The sequence below is a fragment of the Gobio gobio genome (assembly GCF_949357685.1).
Source record: "Gobio gobio genome assembly, chromosome: 12".
NCBI classification, from domain to species: domain Eukaryota; kingdom Metazoa; phylum Chordata; class Actinopteri; order Cypriniformes; family Gobionidae; genus Gobio; species Gobio gobio.
In genome coordinates this window covers 43,796,752-43,814,720 of record NC_137105.1, presented here as the reverse complement: position 1 = coordinate 43,814,720, position 17,969 = coordinate 43,796,752, and the positions used below count along the sequence as shown (strand labels likewise).

General features: G+C 39.3%; 1 protein-coding gene across 2 annotated transcripts in view; it reads right to left on the bottom strand.

Moving 5' to 3' along the window:
* Positions 1-17,969, bottom strand: part of jag2b (jagged canonical Notch ligand 2b) — a 63,261-nt gene that overhangs the window by 13,421 nt on the left and 31,871 nt on the right. The window contains exons 6-13 of one of the 2 annotated variants that reach the window (XM_079831544.1): positions 14,443-14,573; positions 13,772-13,891; positions 12,604-12,717; positions 10,608-10,721; positions 7,959-8,072; positions 7,586-7,632; positions 7,316-7,492; positions 59-221 (exon numbers count right to left, since the gene is read on the bottom strand). In XM_079831544.1, coding sequence (XP_079687670.1) covers positions 59-221; positions 7,316-7,492; positions 7,586-7,632; positions 7,959-8,072; positions 10,608-10,721; positions 12,604-12,717; positions 13,772-13,891; positions 14,443-14,573 — 980 coding nt within the window. The remainder of the gene's footprint in view (positions 1-58; positions 222-7,315; positions 7,493-7,585; positions 7,633-7,958; positions 8,073-10,607; positions 10,722-12,603; positions 12,718-13,771; positions 13,892-14,442; positions 14,574-17,969) is intronic. The other variant, XM_079831545.1, reaches the window with a different exon arrangement.

Here is a 17,969-nt window from a genome sequence, read left to right as displayed (position 1 = left end):
CATGCAGATAGACATGGCTGTTGCATGTAGGTCAGCAGGAGAACAGGAAGGGCGGTACCTTGGCAAGGGGTTGTCTTGCAGTGGTCCTTGCGGTTTTCACAGGTCTTGCCCTCAAAGTCTTCAGGACAGGCACAGTAGAAGTCACCTGGCAGGCCGTAGCACAAAGCCGTATTCTTACAGGGGTTCGGCTCACAGGGGTTTGGGTGAGACAGACTCTCCACCTTCAAAAGAGACAGGGAGATTGAGTTAGTGAACGAGTTGTGATAAACTAGTGATAAACAGGTAAGCTATGGAAGGCTCCCATAAGCCTACAGCTAAAGGAGACAGCACCATTACAAATCACACAAGAGACCAATCAAAACAAACTGCGCAGCTAAATTTAGACATCCTTCCGATCTTACAGAGCATATTCAACTGGGACAAGGAACACTTTTGCACATCTAGTTCTCCTTCTACCTCGACTTGGCCTTGTTCTGGTAAATATTCTTAGAAATTAGTCTTTCACTCAGAAACTCATAATGCTTACTATATTCTATTGATATGTTAACATATTTAATATAAACTGCACATTATTAAAAGTTTTTTTTTTTTAAGTTTATACTGTCCAGTAGTATGACAAATGTGCCATGTAATTAATTAATACAAGCTTAATTAAACAATTAATAAAACAATTATCATAACTACACACATGTATATACATTGTTTTATTATTTGTAGTAACAATTATTTATTTAATAATTAAAATTTAGCCTCATAAGACAAAAAGTGGCTTTAGAAATGGCTTTTTTGACCACAAGTCCATCACTGGCCCTCAGTCCACAGCAATCAATCATTTTGCAACTGAGTTTGTCAATCTGTCTGAGGTAGACTTAGGACACGTTCACATGTTCTGTCTGCGCTATTTGTTAACTAGTCTAGGATGACACGCAGACTGACGTCTTTGCCCATTGCATCATGTCTCTCGCCATGAGTGCCACATTTTTAGGATGCTGTGTCAAATTCTCTTTGGGCCAAGGGGCAAGATTAAATGCATTTTTTTATTTTTTTATGATTTTTTTTTAGTTGACAATATAATATAATAAATATAATATAATATAATTAATATAATATAATATAATATAATATAATATAATATAATATAATATAATATAATATAATATAATATAATATAATATAATATAATATAATATAATATAATATAATATAATTAATATAATATAATATAATATAATATAATATAATATAATATAATATAATATAATATAATATAATATAATATATTTTTATTTACTTATTTAATTTAAATTTACTTATGCCATGTTAGCAACAAGGCATTTTTCATGGTGAAAACAGAACTATAATATAATTCATTAATTTAATAATATAATATAAAATGTAATTAATATAATATAACATAATATAATTTATTTATTTACGCCAAGTCAGCAACAATACTATTTTCATGGCGAAAACAGAATAAACTAAAATAATATAATATAAGAATATTGTTTTTATTTATTTATTTATTTATCTACGCCATGTCAGCAACAATACTATTTTCATGGCGAAAACAGAATTATATTATTATAGTTTATTCTGTCTTCGCCATGAAAATAGGATTGTTGCTGACATGGCATAAATAAATCAATAAAAAAAACAATATTATTATATTAATTATATTAAATGAATTACATTATTTATTACATTATTATAGTTTATGTAATTAATTTCGTATAATTAATATAATATAATAATATTGTTTTTATGTCAGCAACAATACTATTTTTATGGCGAAAACAGAATAAACTATATAATATTATATTATATTATGTATTATAGTAATTATATAATATAAAAATCTCAAATCCAAACTGTTCCCATAATGTTTCCTGATTAATCTAGATCTCTACAGCTTTCCAAGGCCCCCTCAATGTCCCCAGTTCCCATTTTTCTCAAAAAAGCCTTTTCTAGGGAGATGAATCTCGGGGGAATTTAAACAACCTCTCTAAAGTACACATCGTGCCAGCTGCCATGTAAGGTGTTTGTTCAGACTATAATGCGGTTCTCCAAGTCTGCTGAATTTATTTTAGTAGGGATATACATTGTATATACTGGAAGCCGTAGGTCTGCGCAGAACGCTTTCACAGGCAGTGATGCAAGAGGAGTGTCTGGAAACCAGACTGTATCAAACAGAGCTACATAAAACTGCTACAGCAGACAGATGTATGAGATAATCATCCATCTGTACTGGATCCGAAGAACAACCCAGTTGGACACGTTTCAAAAAGTGGTATATTGGCAAGCAAAATTAGTTGACGTGTATATATTTCTTTTTTTTATTAATCTGTAGGCGAATATCAGAAGCACATAGGTCTCAGAACAGGACCACTGATAGTGGTTTGCATATTTCACTACATCTAAATGTTGTAAATCACAGATTTATTGTAATGACCTTTTTAGTTAAATTAAACAGACTGATCACATATCAAAACATGTCTGATTCTATACTGGACCAAGGCTTTATATGTAGCCTCATGTGTGCCTGCACTGAAAACAGCACTACCCGATCTAAACCATTCCTAGTATAGGCTCGCTTCTCCAACAGACTGCAGACGGTATGGTCTAATGTGAGCGCATGGCACGCTAGGCATGAATATAACGTAAAAATCAAGGCCTTCTCTTTCCCGGGCTGATTGTGGGCAGGCGGCCAGGAGGCCAAGAGAAGAGTTGCCTCATTCACTACAACTTATTTTTAGTCTGCACGGTAAGATGAGACTGGCTCAGGACCAGCCTCCAGCACCTCTATGGAAGTCCATCTTTAGCCTGCCGCTAGAGCAGGGGTCAGGAACTTTTTTTGACCAAAAAGAGACAATTTTTCATTTTTAAAACATATATGCCACAAACAAAATATGCAAAAAAAAAAAAAAAAAAAGCAATATGGAATTAATTGCACAGGGGCTTTCACTGTGAGGTTGAGTTACCAACTGAGATGCATAATTCCTCTTTGTGTGTGTGTGTGTGTGTGTGTGTGTGTGTGTGTGTGTGTGTGTGTGTGTGTGTGTGTGTGTGTGTGTGTGTGTGTGTGTGTGTGTGTGTGTGTGTGTGTGTGTGTGTGTGTGTGTGTGAGAGAGAGAGAGAGTGAGTGAGTGAGTGAGTGAGTGAGTATGTTGAATGTTTACGTGAATACTAACCAAGGCAGGGTTGGTCTGTGGGGGGTGTTTTGGGAGTGTTGGAGTGCCAAAATACATATGTACAGGGGTGGAAATCAACCAGTGGAAAACATTTTGGTACTTGGCAACACTGCACCAAGGCGGGCATTTTGACATATTATGTGACTAATATGCTTGTCCGGTTTCTGTTTGGAGCGCGCGCACAGAAAGCATCCCATCAGGAGTGGATTCAGTAGTCTTTCGCGGCATATCGCAGCGTATTGCTATCTCATTCATCCATGTTTTGTTATTAATAACTTAAAGGTGCTGTATGTAAGAATGACAGCTAGTGGTTGAAATGGGTACAAAATATTGTTTGCCCCACCCCCTCCTCCTCCTCCTCCTCAGACTCAACGCTCACGCGGGTTGCCAGTTTGAGAACACGCAACAGGAACGGGTGCAATTGACAATTGAAGGTGAAGAGACTTGCACACTGTAAGTTGATGAGTTGATTTATCCGTGTTTTAACTATAGACTGTAAAAAAATATGGACGTAGTGTCCGTGACGTCACCCATAGGATTCTGAAGAGCAGTAAAAGTAGGGACGAGCTGGCTGTTGCCATCTTGGCAGCGCGTCATCGCGCGTCACTCCCGGATAATATAAAATGGGCAAAGAGGCAGGACGTGGGCGGAGCTGAGGTGAAGCGATGACTAACAGACAGCAGATAAACGGCTATCCACCTGTCACTCATAGTGGCCACGCCCTTAATTATGTAGAAGTTTAAGGCTTTATATAATGTAAACGAATGAGTTATAAAACAATTCACCCCCTCAAGGCCTGTTCACACCGGGACGATTTTCGCGCGCGTTTATCGCCGACGTTTAACGCCTCGTGACTAAAGAATGGGCGCCAATGTGAGTGTTCACACCGACGCGTAAAACGCCTGGCGTAAAAGCGTCATTTTAAAAAAAATGCCTCGGGTTCGTTTTTTTATTTTTACGCGGCGCGTTAAAAACTGGCCGACCAATGAGATCAGCGCTTTTGTTCACGTGCCTGGAGCTGCTGAAGTGACAGTAAAACACGACTGGGTGGCGCTCAAGCACAAAATCGGTCTTGCCGAGCACACATTGATACGACGAAGAAGTAGTAAGTAGACAAAGAAGAAGATGAGCTGCTAATGCTGCCTGCCAGTTAACAAAAAGTGTGTGAATGGTTTTGCCATAGACATAATATATCTGTGGTTTTGGCAAGCACGTAAATACTGTCTCTCCTCTTCTTCTGTGTGACAAGCGAGTGTCAGAAGCGTAAAGTGCCGCAGCACCACCTTGTGTACCGGGAGCGCATCTACTGAATGTGCACGTTCACTCTGCGCATCGCCAGTGAAAATCGCTTGGGTGTGAACACTCAAGACGCGCCGAAAAACGTCACGAAAAACGCTGGCGATAAGCGCGTGCGATATTCGTCCCGGTGTGTACAAGCCTTCACAGTTGTCATGAAGGGCAAAATTTGCAGTATAGACCAAAACCACAATTTGTACCAGGCTGTAAACATGTTTTTTTTTCTGCTGTAAAGTTGCACATTTTAACATGAGGCTCAATGAGATTCTGCTCCCTTCTGGAGCCTAGTGGCCAGTCGATGAATTGCAGTTTAAGTCACTTCCGTATTGGCTTCAAGAGAAACACACGAGGTTGCTGTTTGGTTTTAACGTACTAATCTCTTCCATTCATAGAGATTTTTAGATGGATGCCGAGGCTTTTTAGGTCGGGTAGAATCTGCGATCTCTGACCCAGTTATTATGGCTGCAATACGCTGTGTTTTCTGCCAACTGGCAACCTGGGGTGACGAAAAACTATTGGGTAAATTGGCAACAAAAACAGACATTCCGATACGAAATGCACATTTCAAAGTAAAATAACTGGCTGTAGCTTTGTTTTTTGGAGAAACGAGTATTTGAATGCAGCATGTTTTCTAAATATCTGCAAACATATTTTGATATGTTTTAGTACAGTCAAAAACTTACATACAGCACCTTTAAAACAGTATAGACCACTCAAAGCTGTGTGGATAATCATAAATACGGCACATTTATAGAACAATAAAAGGACGGCAAAAGTGAAAGTACCTGGTGAAAGTACCAGCACCAGTTTCAAAAAAATTATATTTTTCAGTAGAGTCACTTTTTTATATAGCCAACTTATACATTTCCGCTGCTGTTCTAAAGATAGTTTTCACCATTACCACAAACAAGCTACGTAGCTGCTTGAATCGGAGTGTAGGAGATCGCTGTTGTGAAAATCTAGAACGCACTTTGGCCTGTCAATAGTGCTGTCAAAAGTGCTGTCAAAAGTACTGAAATTTGGTATTGAAATTTTCAAAATGTGACGATACCAGTGTTTCCCTCTAGCATTTTGGGCTCTGTTGCCAATCACAGACATCCATGTTGAGCGAGTGAACACAATGTCCAATCAGAGGTGTTTAAAGGGTTAGTTCACCCAAAAATGAAAATTCTGTCATTAATTACTCACCCTCATGACGTTGGACACCCGTCAGACCTCCGTTCATATTCGGAACACAAATGAAGATATTTTAGTTGAAAGCTGATGGCTGAGAAAGGCTTCAGACAGGCCTCCATTGGCATTCAGTTCATTGACACTTCCAAGATCCATAAAAGGCACTTAAAACATAGTTACAAAGTCCATCTCACCACAGTGGCTCTACAATAATTTTACGATGCGACGACAATAGTTTTTGTGCGCAAAAAAAAATAAAAATAACACCTTTATCCAACTTGTTCTCGACTTCCGTGTGTGCCTCCACGACGCATGCGCGAGAATATGACGTAGCGCCGGCGTTCGGGAATCCATGAAATACACACTTAAGCCCCATTTTGAGAACTACGCCGAGACCTAAAGCACGATCAATGTAGAATCCAACAGCTTAGACACGCGCGTCTTCCTCTGCTCGTAAACAAATCGCTTCTGGGTCATATGTCCGAACGCCGGATCTGCGTCATATTCTCGTGCATGCGTCGTGGAGGCACACACGGAAGTCGAGAACAAGTTGGATAAAGGTGTTATTTTGATTTTTTTTTGCGCACAAAAACTATTGTCGTCGCATCGTAAAATTATTGTAGAGCCACTGTTGTGAGATGGACTTTGTAACGACGTTTTAAGTGCCTTTTATGGATCTTGGAAGTGTCAATGTACTGAATGCCAATGGAGGCCTGTCTGAAGCCTTTCTCAGCCATCAGCTTTCAACTAAAATATCTTCATTTGTGTTCCGAATATGAACGGAGGTCTGACGGGTGTCCAACGACATGAGGGTGAGTAATTAATGACAGAATTTTCATTTTTGGGTGAACTAACCCTTTAAGAATCCCTTCAACATAGCTCAAAATGCTAGAGGGAAATGTTGGCATCATCACATTTTTTTAATTTCAGTACAGACTTTTACTTTTGAAAGCACTGTACAACTTGAAATACATTATTCTAAACTTTTCTTTTCATTAACTTCAGTAGGTACAACAAAGGAATTGGTTGGTTTTTTCTACAGAAAGCTGATTGATGCGTCTTATTTTTTTGGTTTAAGACCTGGTCTTAGCCATAAGTCCCCAACCGCTGCACTAGACTATCACTGGCTCCAAAACAGAGCTCTCCGCCACCAACAGCAATGATGGTCACATGAAGACAAGAAAAAATACTCCCGCCCTCCACCCAAACCATGCTCTAGTTACCCTGGCGCACCTGTGGCCAAATAGCAGGCTTGATCTGCCTTACACCAAGGCTTTAAACACACACATACATGCAATGGCGGGGGTGCCGACCAATTTAGCCATGCCGGATGAGATTGTGAGCAAAGTATGAATGGAGAAGTGACACCATCTGCATTACTAAATGTCAGCAATTAATCAAGACCAAGCCCCACAACTTCCATATATTGATTACTGAAAGAGATATGATGTAGATCTCTTAAACCTAACTAAAATTGCTCTCATTTCCTATATTGCTCCTCTACTATATATAATATAAATTGAAATGTCAAAATAGGCCAAAAAATATATATATAATTAAAATAGCATAAAATAAAATCCATCATGTTGAAAAATACTGACAAAAAGCTTACTGTAAAAAAGAGTTTTGCAATGTCTAACAGTAAAGATTCTCACCTCACAGAGCATCCCTGCATAGTTTGGCGGGCATTCACAAACAAAGCTGTCCAAAATGACATGGCAGCGGCCGCCGTTTTGACACGGAACGCTGGCACATTTGTTCCTTGAGACTTCACAGTGCAAGCCCACAAAGCCTGGAGGGCATTGACAGTGGTAGCCTCCATGAACCAGCTCCTGCACAGACACAAACAAAAGGACACTTTTACTAACACAATTAACTGAGATGCTAAAGTAAAATAATTGTTTTCAATCGTAAAAAGGTTATACCTTGCAAGTTGCTCCATTCTGGCACTGTCCGTGGCAGCCATTGAGATCTGCAGGCATGGGCAAAGTAAATGAAGCAATTAATCAATGGCTAAGTGGAGGAAATCAGGACAGCAGTTAGGAAGACATGCAATTAACTCAAATTAGATGAGCTCTGTAAGTGCGCTGAAGACGGAAATGTTAGTTTGATCAACACAAACGTGAGTTACAGCCAACGACCCAGCATGCAACAGTAGGTGAAGCCTACAAAATATAGAGTGTGCAGAACCCCACAGAGTATCAAGTGTCCGAAGAGGAAACCCTGGCCACCACTATAGAGTATGTGTTGGAAGACGACGGGGGAAAGGACAGGAGAGGAGCATTAGGAGATACTGACTGATGTCACAGTTCTGTCCGGCCCATCCTTGAAAGCAGTCACAGTGATATCCACCAATCATGTTTTTGCAAGAGTGAGCATTTACACAAGGCTTCCCCACACACTCATTTGCATCTGCGAAATTGAGGGACAGAAAGATTTTGTATACAATTGGTAGATTGAATAGGAGATGGGAAGTGTAGAGTAGCTAGAAAGAGGCAGAGAAATCTGAGATCTTGTTGTGTAACCCCACCACCATTAAGCCCATTGAAAAGTCTGTTGGCTTGAAACTCTAACAGTCACAACGATGCCAGTCTACTCGACTTCCTGATCACTGACCATTACACAGCAAAAAAAACAACAACTTTAATCAGTATATAAAGCTTGTGTTGTAATTAGGGCTGAACGATTCATTGCATTTGCGATAATATCGCGATATGATAAAACACGATTGTTTTGGAATCGGATAGTGACTCCCAGAATCGGAATCGGATCTTGAGGTGCCTAAAGATTCCCACCACTACTATACAATGATTTATTGCTCATCTTTGTTGAATAATACACAAGATAAAGAGCTTAAAAAAATAATTTGCATATTAAATCGCAATATTGGTAAGACAACAAAATTAAAATAATCGCAATTAGATTCCACAATCGTTCAGCCCTAGTTCTAATCAAAATATCTAAACATCCAACAACAAGACAATTTTACTCAGAAAGCACAAATAGACATTATGACTCATTTTCAAAAGATATATCTTAAATTACCTTAATTATAGCATATAATACAAGATTATATACTTATTTATAAGTGCTCACGCCACCAAAGCTGCATTTATTTGATCAAAAATACTGTAAAAGCAGCAATTCTTTGAAATATTATTACAAGTTAAAATAACTTTTCTATTTTTCTATTTCATTTTAATATTTAAATGTAATTTATTCCTGTGATGGCAAAGCTGAATTTTCAGCATCATTAATCCAGTCGGCAGTGTCACATGATCCTTCAGAAATCATTCTAATTAGCATTTCTTATTATAAATGTTGTAAACATTGTGGAAACAAGATTTTTTTTTATTATTATTCTTTGATATATAGAAAGTTCAAAAGAACAGCCATTATCTGATTTTTTTATTTTATTTGGGACAGTATAAAAGTCTTTACTGTCTCTTATATACATACTATACATATATATTATACACACACACAGTATGTATATATGTTTATGTATATGTGTATATATATAAATTGTATGTAGGTATGTATGCATGCATGTATGATTTATAAGTATATACATACTATATAAACATGCATATAAAGTGCCATTATATAATAAATCACACAAAAAAAAACATTTAATCCAAATAAATGCAGAAAAAACAAAGACAGAATATTTTAAATATTTGTTTAATGGCATCTTTTTTTATGAATGAAGGCCAGTATCACTGATACTAATACAAGCTACTGATATCTTGATGGAAATTATTATTTTTTTTAAATTATAGCCATTTTATATAGCCAATGTCACAGTGTAATTGAAAGCTATCAATTTTTAACACAACAAATATATCAACTTTTAATTTAAGTGAACTTAAAACAGGTATAGGAAATATACAGAAATTGAATAAAGTTACCAAACAGTATTAAATTAAATTAATTAATTAAATTAAAATAAATTAAATATAGATTACTACAAATCCCACATGCGTCCCATTTTCTCACAATTCTTTACGTTCATTTATGTTTTTATTGAACTCATTTAAGACTGCTCTTATGAGGATACTCAACAAAACGGGCATTTTGGCATAATTGTGCGTATTATTGTTCATTCAAGTTTTTAAAGAAGTTTCAATATTTTACAAGACAAAATGTACAGCGAATTATAAACTAAGGGTCCACTCGTAATAACCCCTCCTTCTGCTCGTCTCTCCCTAATTGGCCTACAGCAGGTGACCAGCCGGTTCAAGGGGCTATGACTCTTTTGACTTTGCCATGAAATAACTAGTACTTATTAGGTGTTTAAATATTCATCAGGGGCCCCTAGTGAGGTGCACTCCGCTCCCTTGCGCACCTGTCCTCTGAGAAACACGACTCCCCACCGTGCTCAGGCCTGGCTCTTGTGAGCGAAACCCAAGCTGGAGGCTAAGGTTCGAAGCGTAAGACGAGCAGACCGACTCCTGTTCCCACCCCACGCTTGTTTACAGGTCACAATCCACTTCCTTTCACATTCATCACTTCCCCTGACAAGGGCTGCACACTATTGTGAGCAAAAAAGATGATGGAAAATCCTGTGGCGCCTGCGATGCGCCATCTGATCTAGCCTTAGATCCAGGTCTAAGGCTGGCCCTACTTGTAATATATGCATATATGGCTGTCTTACAGGCAACAAGGATCCGGTTACCAGTTCCTCATGCAGACTAATCAAATCACTTGTCTTGCTTTGCCTAAAAAACATGCACGGCTTGTCATAAAGTGCATGCCATTTAGATCTAACACACCATATACAACCATTCGGATGCAAAATGGATCATATTTTTCAATGGTAAAGCAAAAATGAATAATATGGCATGAGTGGATGGTCCGATGAACAGTGTGTATATTAAAAACTGAAACGTGCCTGAATGCTGTAGTTCAAAACACGCTTGTGATAAAGGGGCATCTCAATCTTACCGATTTGACAGGTCTTCCCAACCCACTGAGGAGGGCAGACACACTCAAAGCCATTTTCCAGGTCGATACATGTTCCGCCTTGCGAACACGGGCTGGAGGCACATTCATCCATGTCTGCAACATCAACACAAAATCATGTTACGTTCTGCAGATATTTAAAAAAAATAATAATTCTTGAGATATTATAGGATATACATGACATAATATGATGCATGTTTTCGGTTTCATCCATATAAACATTCAAACTGGGCATTTTTACATCCAGTTATAACGTGTGGGTTATTCAATGCCCACTACACATACACACACACACTGCAGAAAAGATCAGCGCTGCTGTGTCAACCAGTCTTCTTCATTGGTCATTTATTGCAGCATATTCACAGCAACAAAATATATATTTTTTTTTATATATAATATATTTATATTTTAGTGCTGTCAAATCGATTAATCACGATTAATCACTTTCAAAATACAATGTTTGTGTTTACATAATGTGTGTGTGTGCTGTGTATAACTATTATGTATATATAAATACACACACACTCATGTATATATAAAGAAAAACGTGTTACATTTATATATAAAATATGTATATTTATTTATATATAGTATAAATGATATAAGAACTTTTATTTTGGATGTGATTAATCGATTTGACAGCACTATATAATTTAAATTATATAAATATATATAGAGTATATACACATGAAAATATATACACACACACATGCAAATATATATATATAGTGTGTATACATACACACATATATTATGTAAACACAAACTAATCGTTTGACAACCCTAAATATTACATAATAATAGACAAAGTGAAGAAAAATGTAGTGGTGGCATGGTTACCATCCATAAAAATAATACAATAAATTAATTAATAAATAAATAAATAAATAAAATAATATACTAAATACTATCATATAATATATTATATAATAAATAAAAATAATACAAATAAAATAATATAATGAATGATAACATATCATAACAAAACAGTAATGGTAGAGTTGGAGAAAAGGCGGGAGAAAGTGTCTTCATCAGAGAGAGCTTTTCTTTATGCAAGACAGTAAAGCGATTACAGCTCGATATAATCCAGGTCGCCAGATTAGCTGCTATTAGAGCACAAATCATTACAGTTTTAATACGGGCACAAAGACACAAAGAACTGAGAAGCAGCCATTTGAAATTTGGAAGAAAATGGGAGGAAGCAAAAACAAGAGAAATTCCTCCCTCCTTTCTTCTCCCTTTAGCCTTATACATATATTGTGGTGAATGGGGTGGAGCGGGGTGTGTAAAAGGGTCAGACAGGCAAGTGAAGAGGGAAAAGGTGGGGGAAAAACCTTTATGGGTGAAATGGTGGGAGGGGGGGGGGGGGGGGGTCGTCCAAATTCCAGCAGGGACCCTGCTGTTGCTATGACAATGGAAACACAGCCCCATATGTGCTGTGGAGGAGACTGAGGAGGTAGGATGTGGAGGGAGTGATGAAGAGTGTGAGAAATACCAAAAAATAAAACACTGGGCATCCTAACAGTGAGAAACCCATTTGCAACTGATCAAATTTGAGCTCTGTGGCGTATAAAGAGGGATGCTTTGTGAAGCCGGAGGGGTGGAGAAGGAAGGGAACACCATGAAACACTGAATTTGCGAAGCCAAATGCTGGTTCAAAGTGAAGACAGATTATGCAAATCCCTCCTGTCTCAGTGATGGGTATCACCAGGCTCTAATCCGGGACCCGTAAGAGCTCAAGCTACGCTCGCCATGTGAAGGGACCCCGCTGAGCTGCCAAGATGCAGGACCGGCTTCCCCTGCCATATACCTGACACATCCCAGCATGACAAGCGGCACACTGGCCACAGCATCTGGACACATGTTGGGGAGGGGACGGGTGTCTGTGCTCTAGTCTAGGTCTCTAACTAGGTCTCCAGACGGAACAGATCGGGCATGGAGAAAGACAGAGGGGAAGGTGCACTAAATATTTACGTACCTTTAGCACAAGTGGGTCCCTCCCAGCCTGGTGGACACTGGCATTCAAATCCGGTCGGGACTTCGTGACACGTGCCTCCGTTTGCACAGGGGTTGGATACGCAAGCATGTTCGGCTGTGGAAACACAATGGTATGTCTCAGAAATAGACAGACATCTCATATAGGCACAACAACTGGCACAGCTTCAATCATCCAGCCTTGGGTGAGAAATATCATCCATTCATCTATTCATCCATCCATCTCTTTATCTACCAATCCATGAATTCATCCATGTAATCCATTCATCCACCCGCCCCTTCTTTAATCCATCCATCCATCCCTTCCCTTACCCATCCATCCACTTATACACCCATCCATCCATGCATCTATGGATCCATCCATTCATTTATTTATCCATCCTTGCATCCATCCATCCCTTTATCTACCAATCCATGAATTCGTCCATGTAATCCATTTATCCACCCGCCCCTTCTTTAATCCATCCATCCATCCCTTCCCTTACCCATCCATCCACTTATACACCCATCCATCCATGCATCTATGGATCCATCCATTCATTTATTTATCCATCCTTGCATCCATCTATCCATCCATCCCTTTATCTACCAATCCATTAATTCATCTATGTAATCCATTTATCCATTCAATCAACCCCTTTTTTTTCTAGCCACCCATCTCTTCTTTTATCAATCCATCTATTTATCCATCCACTTATAAACCCACCCATCCATCCATGCATCTACGGATCCATCCATCCATTTAACCATACATCCATCCCTATCTTCCAATCCATTAATTAATCCATGTAATCAATTTATAATCCGTCCCTTCTTTTACCCATCCATCCCTTCTTTTACCCATCCATCCTTATATCCATCAATCTATCCACCCTTGTATTCATCCATCCAGCCCTTCTTTTATACATCCAGCCAGGCCTTCTTTTATACATCCATCAATTCATCCATTCCTTCGATCAATCAATCAATCAATCAATCCATCCAACCCTTCTTTTATCTATCCATCCATCCATCCATCCAATCAACCCATTACCTAGCCAGCCATCCCTTCTATCCATCCATCCATCCGCACAACATCAAACAATCAAATCTTTCATGTAGCACTTTCATTTACCAATTTCTTTTAGCCCCATCCATCTGTAGAGACTTACCAATTTCACAGTTCTTGCCAGAGTACCCTTCAGGACAGGCACAGTTATATTCATCCGGTTCAGAGTTCATGCAGGTCCCGCCATTGACGCAAGGATGGTGTGTGCCGCAGTAGTTCAGATCTTTAAGGAGACATAGAAACGATGAATTAGGTTACTTCTTGAGACTATGGGGGAAGGAACACTAACAATGCATTCTGATTTTTTTTAAGCCTGCTAACATCTGCTCTTTGAATGACTACAGTTGGCAAACTATTTAGACCTTGTAAGGCGAGGCTGTGCACACAAAAAAGCAGGTAAATAAATAAAGAGAACTGTAGGCACATCTCAGCTGCTTCTCATTCCTAACCACCTTCCAGGATGCAGGCTGACCAAGAGATCAGATATCCGAGCGCCACTCCAATCACAACCACAATATCCAAAGTGTGTGTCTGTGCGTGTGTTGTCACATGATGCACAGCCTGTGCTGACATCGCAGCCAACAAACCAGATCAGTGTAAGATGCTGTAGTTCTATTTAACACCATGATATGAATTCGAGGCTGGATGTTCGCAGGCTTAAACTCATTCTGATCTACTGCTGACCATTTTATGGGTCAATTCCAGGTTGACCTCAATTTCTCAAAACTAACTAGGTCAAATCATCAGCGTGTGTGATGCATGTAGGACCCTTACCTTTATCGCACAGGAGGCCGCCCCAGTTCTTCTCGCAAGTGCACTGCCAAGGCATTACACAGGTCCCGTGCACGCAGCCGGGGTAAGGGAGACACTCGTCACAGAACTGGCCCTGCCAGCCGTAGTTGCACCTGAAAACCACACAAGCGTGTTAACACTTAAAATGCCACTGAGGTTGAAACCTCTTAATGACAGACAGGAACAAACATACAGCTGCACATCACTGTGCTGACACCTAATCTTAGGACAAGGCGACATTCCGGGCGACAAAGGTTAAGAACACTTTCACAACTGTGCACAGACGCGCACTCCGCCCACCCACCTCGGGCGGTTTGGTCGCAGCCTGGAGGCACAGAGGGAAACGCTGCGGAGGGGTTAACTAATCATTGCTTTACAGCAACACTCCGCTATTCCAAGGCCTGTGGTGCGTTCTCTTCGTCCCCCACCACACCCCTCACCCAGCTGTCTTGTCATTTCTGAGCAGGCTATTTTAAGACAGCTCTCCTGCAGAAGAGGTATGGCCTAACTCCAGCTGCCGAGTGGAGAGACGCTGTCTGCATATCTCAACCTCAGAGCTAGTACAGACTAGCCTCACAAATAAGTACCATGGTGGTACCATGGTACAGTGATGGGTTCAGATGGAAAACCACAGTACTTTGAGAACTAGACACAGCACTGATCTTCTTCATTTAACATGGGATTGACATAGTACTCCTAATAATAGCATACCATTTTCTTGCTCTTAAATTAAATCAGTGCATTCATAAATAAAATTCAGGCCCACAATTGCATTGGGCTCACATCAGCTCACAATAACTCCAAAACCATCTAAAGTGAAAAACAATGGTGTTTGCTGACTAAATAAGGCAAATGTGCTCTTCGGGAGGTACACACCTGGCACATTCTGTGTGTGGAGGCCTTGATCCATATCCACTTATAACATCTCCAATGAGGTCTCTGAAATAGCCCCCTAGATCTGTGCCCAAGGGGCAGGTCAGAGGCTGGATTACTTTCACCAGAGCACACACAGCCTCGCGCTGCCCAGTAACAACCTTACTAGTATTGTATGAAAGAGCATGTAGGCAGCAGAGTGTGTGGGGCGAGTGTGAACCCTGCCTGTGCACGGGGGCGTTCAGCTCTGCTGAGCACTGCCAAACATAAGCTTGCTAACAGACTCACTCCAAAAGAGAAAGTTGCATTAGATTTATATTGTGTGTCAGGACATGTCCACTACAGCCATGAAAAACACCTTAGACTTAAAATCACAAATGCATTTCTCTTTCACATTTGTGACGATGGACCACAAAACCAGTCATAAGTCGCACGGACATATTTGTGGCAATAGCCAACAACACATTGCACGGGTCAAAATTATCAAATTTTTCTTTTATGCCAAAAATCATTAGGAGATTAAGTAAAGATCATGTTCAATGAAGATATTTTGTAGATTTCCTACTGTAAATATATCAAACATGTATTATTAGTAGTGATATGCATTGCTATGGACTTCATTTGGACAACTTTAAAGACGATTTTCCCAATATTTCGATTTTTTGCACCCTCAGATTCCAGATTTTCAAATAGTTGCATCTCGGCCAAATATTGTCCTAACCATACATCTTATTTATTCAGCTTAAAGAAAATGACCCTTATGACTGGTTTTGTGGTCCAGGGTCACATTTGATTCACAGCATGGGTTTGCAGTGGCTCCAATGTATTTGGACAATTAAAGGAAAAGTTCACCCATAAATATTGATCGAAACCTATAGAGTGGTGCAGGGATGTAGGCCAAAACCCAGAAGTGAGTTAGCATTTTAGCACTTCCGGTTCCATCGTATTTAAGTCAACGGGTTTTTTGGTTAAAGGTTTGAAATAAGGTCTGTGGTTAACACCAACTCAAGATATTTTCATGTTTTATTCTACAATATAAAATACATCAGTGTACTGTGATTTTTTTTTTAAAGCTTTTACTTGTCTTGTAAAAGGTGGTGGCTAACAAGGGTCTAAATGGGTCTACAGATGTTGTCGGTGACATTAAACTTCATCAGCCGAACAGGTAAACTCATCTACTCACTAGTCTGTGTTTATATTTGTGCTCTTGCAAACTATTATATCTCAAACTTTCTTTGGTGTATTTCAGTTATAGCATACGTTTAGCTTTTGACTTCTGCCGATTGTATTTACGCTTTAAAATTGTGCTCATTTGTGAAGATTATCGTGATGAACAAAACACTTAAGAATTTTGTTGTCACAGACCCTATTTTTTGCAATAATCCAAAAGCCAATGGGAAAATACTATTGGGTTTTTGTCGAGGGAACCAGGGTGATGATAACTTCCGGGTTGGCCTACACAAATACGTCATCCCTGCACCACTCTATTGGAAACCATTGACTTAATCTGTGTGGGCGAAAACAATTGAAATAATCTTAAAAATATATTTCTTTGTGTTCATTCTTTGGATGAACTATCCCTTCATCACAAAACAAAACTTACTGGATGTAATGAAATTATACAATTTTAAGTGTGGCAAAAATGTATGGCCCACAAATGCATCAACTGGTTAATTAAAGTGTCTCAGTGCTCTTGTCTCCACCTTCTTCCTTCCTAGGACTATCAAGCTAGTGACGGCAGGGAAGCGAGTCACCATATCCTGCAGGGACTCACAGAACTTCCCAAATATTCAAACTCTGAAATAACATATTGGCCTCCGTTTTCTAGCCAGGTTCCAGAAGCTCTTTCGTCCAAGCCATCGAGAAGCTTGGTACATGCTGTCCCAAAGCATGTTTCTGGCCGCCACGTCCCTTGAGGCGCCACACTTGGCCCTTAAGATGCCTGAGGCAGAAAATACCCATGCCCTTTTTAAACTCAAATCTAGTAGCAGATAAAAGAGCAGAAGAATGAGAGCAGGTATCTGTGCTCAGTAGAAAATCGAAGCGGGAGACATTTTTAAATGAGCCTGAATGATTTGTTGTCTAAAGATTCCAGTATGTCATCGTCTAGAGTGACTTCCTGGTTTAGACACCTCTGGATCTACTCATTCCCTGCCCTTAGACAGTGTGAGGTTGGAGGTGGAATGGACAAAAAAGATTTTCCTCATGCCAAAGACTAAGAGCTTTTCCTGTGGCAAAGGAAGAAGGCAGAGCTAAGTTACAGGAAGAGAATTAAAGAAGAACATGATGTGGGACGGTGAGGTGGATTTCACGCTGAGCTCCACAGGAAGCGTCAGAGTTTCCTGTGACAGTAAGAGCAAAATACCACCATTCGACTTAATCATTTGATGATAAACACAAAACACAAGGAATGTGGGGACACAAAGTCCCATTACAACTAGATTTTTATTTGTTTTTTTTTCAGTTTGCCCATGACAAACTGAGGTGTTCTGAGAGTTGTATGCGGTTGCTACAGTGTTCTGGGTGGTTTAAAGGTTCCAACTCAAGAGATCCCAATCTGAAGGTCCCTAGATATGACTCGGGTCCTTCCTACAGTCTATTTTTTGCCGGTTTTATCATTTGACAAGTGAAAATTG